Source organism: Cannabis sativa, chromosome 2 (assembly GCF_029168945.1).
Source record: "Cannabis sativa cultivar Pink pepper isolate KNU-18-1 chromosome 2, ASM2916894v1, whole genome shotgun sequence".
In the NCBI taxonomy this organism is placed as follows: Eukaryota; Viridiplantae; Streptophyta; class Magnoliopsida; order Rosales; family Cannabaceae; genus Cannabis; species Cannabis sativa.
In genome coordinates this window covers 579,567-587,520 of record NC_083602.1, presented here as the reverse complement: position 1 = coordinate 587,520, position 7,954 = coordinate 579,567, and the positions used below count along the sequence as shown (strand labels likewise).

The 7,954-nt window shown below is 31.2% G+C and overlaps 3 protein-coding genes across 3 annotated transcripts; all 3 read right to left on the bottom strand.

Annotated features, from left to right (window-relative positions):
- Positions 1-965: 965 nt before the first annotated feature.
- On the bottom strand, positions 966-3,167 carry LOC115719089 (protein neprosin-like). The gene is made up of 8 exons (XM_030647999.2): positions 3,133-3,167; positions 2,815-2,998; positions 2,623-2,715; positions 2,282-2,491; positions 2,029-2,184; positions 1,829-1,882; positions 1,604-1,741; positions 966-1,450 (listed from the first exon to the last, which is right to left on the bottom strand). The coding sequence occupies exons 2-8, from the start codon at positions 2,971-2,973 to the stop codon at positions 1,085-1,087; spliced, it is 1,176 nt and encodes a 391-aa protein (XP_030503859.1). The 5' UTR covers positions 2,974-2,998; positions 3,133-3,167; the 3' UTR covers positions 966-1,084.
- A 913-nt stretch (positions 3,168-4,080) lies between these two features.
- On the bottom strand, positions 4,081-4,659 carry LOC115719088 (uncharacterized). Its single transcript, XM_061108982.1, has one exon. The coding sequence runs from the start codon at positions 4,657-4,659 to the stop codon at positions 4,081-4,083; it is 579 nt and encodes a 192-aa protein (XP_060964965.1).
- A 6-nt stretch (positions 4,660-4,665) lies between these two features.
- On the bottom strand, positions 4,666-5,851 carry LOC115719087 (uncharacterized). The gene is made up of 2 exons (XM_030647997.1): positions 5,840-5,851; positions 4,666-5,031 (listed from the first exon to the last, which is right to left on the bottom strand). The coding sequence occupies exons 1-2, from the start codon at positions 5,849-5,851 to the stop codon at positions 4,666-4,668; spliced, it is 378 nt and encodes a 125-aa protein (XP_030503857.1).
- Between the last annotated feature and the right edge of the window lie 2,103 nt (positions 5,852-7,954).

Here is a 7,954-nt window from a genome sequence, read left to right as displayed (position 1 = left end):
TACTTCAACACGTGGCATATTAAAATATACAAACGGAACAGTTAACTTAGGTAGTAACGGACAAACAAAAATGGTGACCTTATGGACTATTACCGTCAATTTTTGAGGTTGAGGACTTATCTGCATCAAACTGGACTTTTTGGAGACTTATGCCGCAATTATCCCATAATAATATAAACATAGTATTTATACATAAGGTCACATTAAATTATAATTTCGTTTATTTTCTTAAACATATTTTTTAATAACTAATAAGTATAAATGTTACATTTTAAATTATTTATGACTTTTTAATAAACAAAAGAAAAAGTATTTATTCAAATAAATAAATAAACTTAAGTGTTTCATTTTTAAAATTGTTACGACTTTTTAATAAACAAATTATATTTATTATCATAATAAACATACTAGATTAATAATAACTTTATAAACATTAATGATACTAATCAAATATATAATAAACATATATATTGTTTATAAAAATATAAATAAAATATTCTTTTTTTAATTTCGTTTTAAATTTTAGTAAATATATTATTTTAGTAATATATAAAAATATAAATATTAACTTTTACATTTACATATTTAGCTTTATGCATTTATTTATTTTTTAAAAAAATTAATTGAAAGTAATCAACAAGTTAAAATCGTAAACATATATGTTTATTTGTAAATATTTTTTATTATTATATTAAATTATGTAATTATATTTTTTACACATTTTTTGTAATATTGTACATTTACTTGTATATTATCTTTAATGTATTTTCTTTTATATTTCTAAAAATAAATCTCATCAAATCCTTGGAGTTAGGTTAGAATTTTATTACTTTGGTTTATTAAATGAGTTTCCTTTTTATGTTAGTAACCTCTCTTTTGAGTTTGACTTCATACTTAGATGAACATTGTATTTTCAAAAGTATCATTCGTGCACTTGAAAGTATAATTAATACTTAAAACGTATCGACTTTCAATCCAACATTATATTTATATGTAATAAAGTCTATCAAAAACACAAATAATAATACATTTATTTATTTTTTTCATGAAAAATTTATTTTACTAGTATTACAATGTAAATAAATCATCTAGGACCAGGGCCCCCATATGTCATGAGATGTCCAAAGTCACTTTTAAATCCCCAATCTTTAACTAAATAAAAGTCAATATCGATGGATGAAATATGTGTGTGTTTAGCATCTTCTTGTATGTGTGCCTCATTTATAGTTGTTAATGCTCTGCAATATGCATCATAACGAGTATCTTGTTTTAGAAGTAAACCAGAACCCATTGGAGGACCGATTTGACCAAGTGGACTGTAAGTTTCTCCTCCCCAATCAACATATGTAGCCAAGTCTTTCAATCCACCACTAAATATGCTTGATGGCCAATATCCAACATGAGCAAGATCCGTCCCAAATTGAAGCCACCAATTTCCGGTAATGTTATCCTATTATTATATCATATCATCAAACAAGTACAAAACAATACAAACCCAAAATTTTAAATCTAAACACATTTTTTTATTTAAACAAAGTATTCAAGATAAACTTAAAAGAAAAAAAAATAGAAAATGATTATATTAAATATTTAATTTATTTACCCGATAAATATTTAAATCAAATTCCCATGTAGGTAATTTGCCAGGAAGGGTTTCGTTGAAAGTCATTTCGATCATAGGTTGAGGATAAACTAAAACAAATCCTGGACACAATGTATTGAAACAAGATATTTGACCAGCCTACAAAAATATTGATACACAAGTTACACATAACTACACAATAAATATGAAAAAAATATTAGATAATAAACATAAAGTTTAGATAACCTGAAAATATATCAAGATTCGAGTTTGATCATCTCCATATAGACTAGGATTTACCTAATAAATGATCGTATAACCAATTAATAAGTGAAGAAATATTCTTAAAAATTATAATTTATCTAAAAAGCTTTAGTGGAATTATTTTTTACAAAAAAGAATCTAGTAGAAAATAAAATTTAAGTGAAAATAAAAAAAAAACTTACTCCCCAACCAGCTTGAATGATATCATGTTCATTTTGTAACTTCATTCGACCAAAAGTATATTGTGAGCCAGTAACATTATATAGTGTGTAATAGCTTGCAGTTGTTCCAGCTCCATTGTATTTCTTAGTTGGATCAGATGTGTAAACAAGCGCATGCTATTGTATTCAAATTCAAATTGAAGTTATTTTTCAATGATGGAATATATTATTTAATTTGTTAAAAAAAACTTGAAAATGTAAATGATATGCTTACATGAAAAGTAGGAGGAGAATTAATACTTGAAGTATAAGACTTCGTAAATAGTTTGGCTCTGATAAGATCTTCTTTAGTAGTTCTTCTTATTGGAACAAATCCAATTGGACATTTTTCACCCTTTAACCCATTATTTATCGATACTTGTTCCACATTCTTTGGAGGCTTGTATCTCCTAACCATTTTGTAAGGATGAGAAGAAGGTCTCATCTACATCATAAATACCACAAATACTTATCCTACTTATATAGATAATATATTATAATACAAATTCACTATGGTTAGGGAAAATAAAAAATTATAAGTTATAAGAGAAAAAAAAATATTTGTAAAAAACCTACCCCAAAATCATACTTGTGGTTCTTTAGTAATGGATGATCAAATGCTGGTTGTTCGTAAAAATCAACACAATCATAAATATCTCCATGTTGTGTCTGTACATGACACAATACACAAGTTACAATTTAGATATAAGTCCAATATAAAATAAGCGAGAGATGAAGATGATAATAATAATAAATAAATAAAATTACTTTAATAGCCTTGATTGATGACTTGTTTAGTCGCACAAGTTGATTCTCTATTTCCAGAAGTTCATCTCTTAATAATTCTACTTGTTGTTCATCAGACTTGCAATAACATAAAAGTGTACACAACATAATAAAAACCATAAAAAATCCCCTCATACCCATATCTATCTATGTCGAAAGATTTTATCTGCAATATAAATATACATTCAAATTAGCCAAAGAATAAAACTAAATCCACCAACAAAAAACAAATGATATATGAATTTCAGAAATTTGATTCAGTTCAGAAGAATCATGCAAATATAGATGTATATAATATACCAGCAATAGATTAATATGATATATATGAGAGTTTCAATATTTGAATTAGAGAATTGGGTTTATATACAAGCTAATTAATTATATATGTAATTGAAATAAAAATTAATAAATATTTAATTTTTTTTCTCAAAAAATATTGAATACTAATATACGTTACAAAGTTTGAAAATACATAAAATGGTATGTTGTGAGTTTGTAATGTTGACAGTTATTTTGATATTTTCACTAAAGAATGAAATTAATTTATATAGAAATTACAAATAAATATTAATAACACTATTGTGTAGGAAATAGTCTTAGCTGTATATTTGTAATGTTGACTCTGATTTTGATATTTTCAATAGAAAATGAAATTAATGTATATAGAAACTACAAATAAATATTTATTACACTATTTTGTAAGAAATATTCTTAGCTGTACAAATATTTCCATATTTTTGTTTTTTTGCTTTTGGTCAATTATTTGTTGTACACAAATTTTCCTTTTTCAAGTTTCTTTAAAAATTGAAGAGTAATTTGCGTTAAAAATATTTAATTTTTACTCTCTTTTTTTTTTTGAAAAGAAGTGTTTTTATTAAGAAGAGCTATCGCCCAAAAGGATAGACAACAACTCCAAAGGAACACTATTAATAGGGAACATACGTTCAGCTAGGGACAAAGAGTGTCGGGCAATAAAATGCGCGGCACGATTCGCAGAACGTTTGACAAAACATAAAGTAACATTTAACAAATTTTGAAGAATAAACTTGCACTCTTCCACAATAAATCCGAAACCAGAATGGAGCCTCTCATTGCTTCGAATAGCATCCACACAAACCAAACTATCGGACTCGACAGCAGCATGAGAGAAATTGTGATTTTTCAACCAACTTAAGGCTTCTCTTATGCCCATAATTTCAGCAATTTCTGGTGCAACTTTGCTTTGCTTAGCACCAGAAAAAACAGAAATCATCTCGCCTTTGTATTCCTGATCACACACCCGAAGCCATGCTTGAGATCATGTTCGAAAATCGCTGCATCGACATTCAACTTGATACCTTCAGCCGGTTTAATCCAAACCTCTGAACCATCACCGGGTTTAAGAGGCGACAGAGAAGGTAGGTTACCTTTACCTTGGGCTTTCATAAACTGATCAAGGCTAGATTGAGCAAAGTCGACCACATCTTTCACACTTCGAACCTGTCCCTTCCAGAGCAGATCGTTTCTGGCCGACCATATTACCCAACACAACATAACAACTCGGCAAAGCTTCTCATTATCCATCTGAGTAGCATTGAAACTAAGCCATGACAGCAGGGAATTGGAGTTTCTGTCAGCTGCATTAAAACCTGAAAACTCCCAGCAGACCCAAGCAAATTGACAAGATACTAGCAGATGCAACTCAGTTTCGGCAAAAACACCACACATAGGACATTTATTATCAGTCAACACCTTCTTAATACAGAGATTTACCTTGGTTGCTAAACAGTTCGAAGCCGCTCTCCACACCAGATCTTTAGTCTTATGAGGCACCTTAAGTAACCACATCTTTTTCTAAAACAGATGGCCTTCTGAAGAAGCTGGAGGAAGCTTTTGATCTTGCATTAGTTGATAGGCACTACGGACAGAATATAGACCATTTTTCTCCGCAAACCAGTACCAGTAATCACCATCAACCGACTGTTTTATTTGAATTCCAAGGATAGTTGCAGCATCATCAGGAGTAAAGATGTCGTTAACTATTTCAGCATCCCAGGAGCGGCTATGAATTTGAAACAAGCTGCTAACCGTAAAGTTCTCAAGTCCCGGGACAGTGGGAACAGGAGAAGCTCTGTCAAGTATAGGCAGCCAAGGATCTGTGGTTATTTGCACAGTCAAACCAGACCCTATGCCTTTCCTTAAACCAAGCTTAACTGTGTCCTTAGCAGCAAATACTTAAATACTTAAATTTAGTTTTTAATAGTAATTATTACTATGTTATATTTTTGATACTTCTGTACTTGACCATTAAGTGTCAAATAAATGTGTGGCAATCCCTGATTAGTCTATGCCATTAAATTTTTTAAAAAATTAATTTAATGTACTTATAAGAAAATGACATGTGAATAATGACTTGATACTCACTATAAAAAACTGCTGCTTTCAGTGATAACTTTTTAGTCTCAATATAATTTTTTTGTGACTAAATGTGACTTTTAGTTACAACAAAATGTTACTTTTAGTAAAAAATAGTAAATACCTTTAACACGAGAGTTCAAAAGCAAGAGAGAGCTTGGGTGATTCGAAGTAAGAAGTGTGGTTTCATCTGAACGAAGGAAATGGAGTCGTCGCCAAACGAGAGAGGGGGAGAGAGTGGACAGGGAGAGCGAGGAGTGGTGACTCGGTCATGGATGAGGATGAGGCATGCTAGAATGAGAGAGAGGGACATTTGAAATGAGAGAAACATTTGAAATGATATTTGAGTGATATTGGGGTTATAAAATATGCCCCCTTTAGTCTACGACTCTTAACCGTCGACAATTCTAAGCTATGTGACGATGTACAACCGTCGGTGATACATAATAAAGTTTATAAACCGTCGGCAATTCCAAACTATAGCCAAATGTTTTACACACTCGCTTAATTTTATTAGTAACGGTCCCCCAAAAATAGTGTTTTCAAGACTGATGGAATAGTGGTTTTTGTAGTGTCACAAGCTGGATATTCAAATCGTTCAAAAGGCAAGTACCTTTACCGTCATATTTAAACATAATCCCTAAATATTCATGATTCTTCAAAAAAAAATTCAGAGACTTCCACAACCAGTGCTTGCTTTTTATGTCTTTGCCTTTTTTTAAATGGCTTCACATTTCTGTTTTTATGTCTTATATGATTTTTATCAATGGAGATGATATTAGGTGGATGATCACTTGTGGGAGCATATCCATCAAAGGTATCAAGAGTGTGAGTAATTCCTCATTATGCTAAGGATAAATCAGAGATGAGATGGTTCAATGCACTTGGATTCAACATAATGCTGAAAATTGGGTGGGTTTCATGGTGATCTAGGTCATGGTGGGTCTGATGGGGATTTGAGTCGGTGGTTTTTAAAGGTCATCGTCGAATGGATTGGTAGTTTTCAGATGTCAGTGTCAGGGTTTTAGGCCTTGTGTTTTTTTAAATCTAGGCAATTGCTTTTGTTTCACATGTTTTTGTTCTGAAGACGAAATGCCCTGCAAATGTAAGTGAGTATAGACCGATAGCTTACTATAATGTTATATATAAAACTGCCACCAAAATGGTTTGCTCAAGATTAAGAGAATTACTACTAGAATTAGTTGCTCAGAACAAGAGTAGATTTGTGCATGGAAGATTCATTGCTTACAGTGTGATGGTGTGCCAGAATTTAGTAAGGCATTATGGAAGCAGTAATTCAAGATCCAATTGCATGATCAAATTGGTTTTACAGAAAGCCTGTGATACAATTGAGTGGGGCTTCATAGAAGAAATACTTAATGCTTTCAACTTTCGAAGACCGTTCATTCAATTAATTATGAATTGTATAAGCACTCCTAGATACAGTTTTATGATGAATGGACAGCTCCCTGGTTTTTTAATGCTAAAAGGAGTCTCCAACAAGGTGACCCAACGTCTCCTTTATTATTTGTTCTTGGTATGGAGTACTTATCGACAATAATGAAGAAAGTGGGACAAAATGAGGAGTTTAAATTCCATGAGAGGTGCAGAAGTCTTCAGCTGAACTACTTTTACTTTGCGGATGATGTTCTTGTTGGGTTTTATGCCCTAAATAAAACTTATTTCAATATAATCAGATTTACTTATTAATATAGATCAGAAATAACATTTAATGTTGCATGGTTCACATGATTTATTTCATGATTATATGTACATAATGTATGAATTCATCTGAAACCCTTTTCACATACTTGATCCTGTTTATTGTGCTATCAACACATTGGAAAGTAAACATGACTATGTGAATAAAGTTTCCTAGATTTATCAGACACAGGGTTTTACTGATATGATAATCTACAACAAGAGTTTACTTGCATGTGGAGAAATGCCATGTTCTTTCCAGAGCATTGGTTAAAGTAAAGCTCAGGTTGGATGCATGGAGTATGCATCGGAAGGGACCGATATTGAACTTTGACTTAGATTTATTAAACTTACCGTAATATCTATTCAAGTCAATATCGCCTAGTTGATCCTAGATCAAATGATCTTAATCCTGTTATGATTAGGCTCGATCTCGAGAGGCTATTCCTGTTCTTTGATTTGTTAGTTAAGCCTACTTTTGGGTCAGGGTGATACGTACATTTTGGGAACACGGTAGTGCAATTGAGTGGGAGCGCTAACATAAACATGGAATCTATAGCTTCTATCTGGCGAATAGTAAGTAAAGGATGATCTCCTTCGAGCTTGACCAAACGAAAATAAATGGTGGAGATCTCATTTCACATAAGCTGAAATATCATTTATAGGGGGTTAAGTGTTTTAAGGATTAAATACATTGTAGGGTGTAACGGTAATCTAATCTCTTTACAGTGTAGATCATTCATATAGAGGATCATTGATCAAATTAGGATTATAACAATGGATAACTAATGATGTGTCTATATGGTGGAACATATAGAGCATTCTATATACTGAGAGTGCAATTCTAAGTTCTATGCGTGGATTCAACGAAGAATTAATAAGTTAGTGAATTTTAGTAATAAATTCTTGATCTACTTATTGGAAGCTCGGCTATATAGACCCATGGTCCCCGCACTAGTTGAGATAATATTGCTTGTAAGACTCATATAATTGGTTTTGGTTAATCAATTATAAGACTATGTCTATT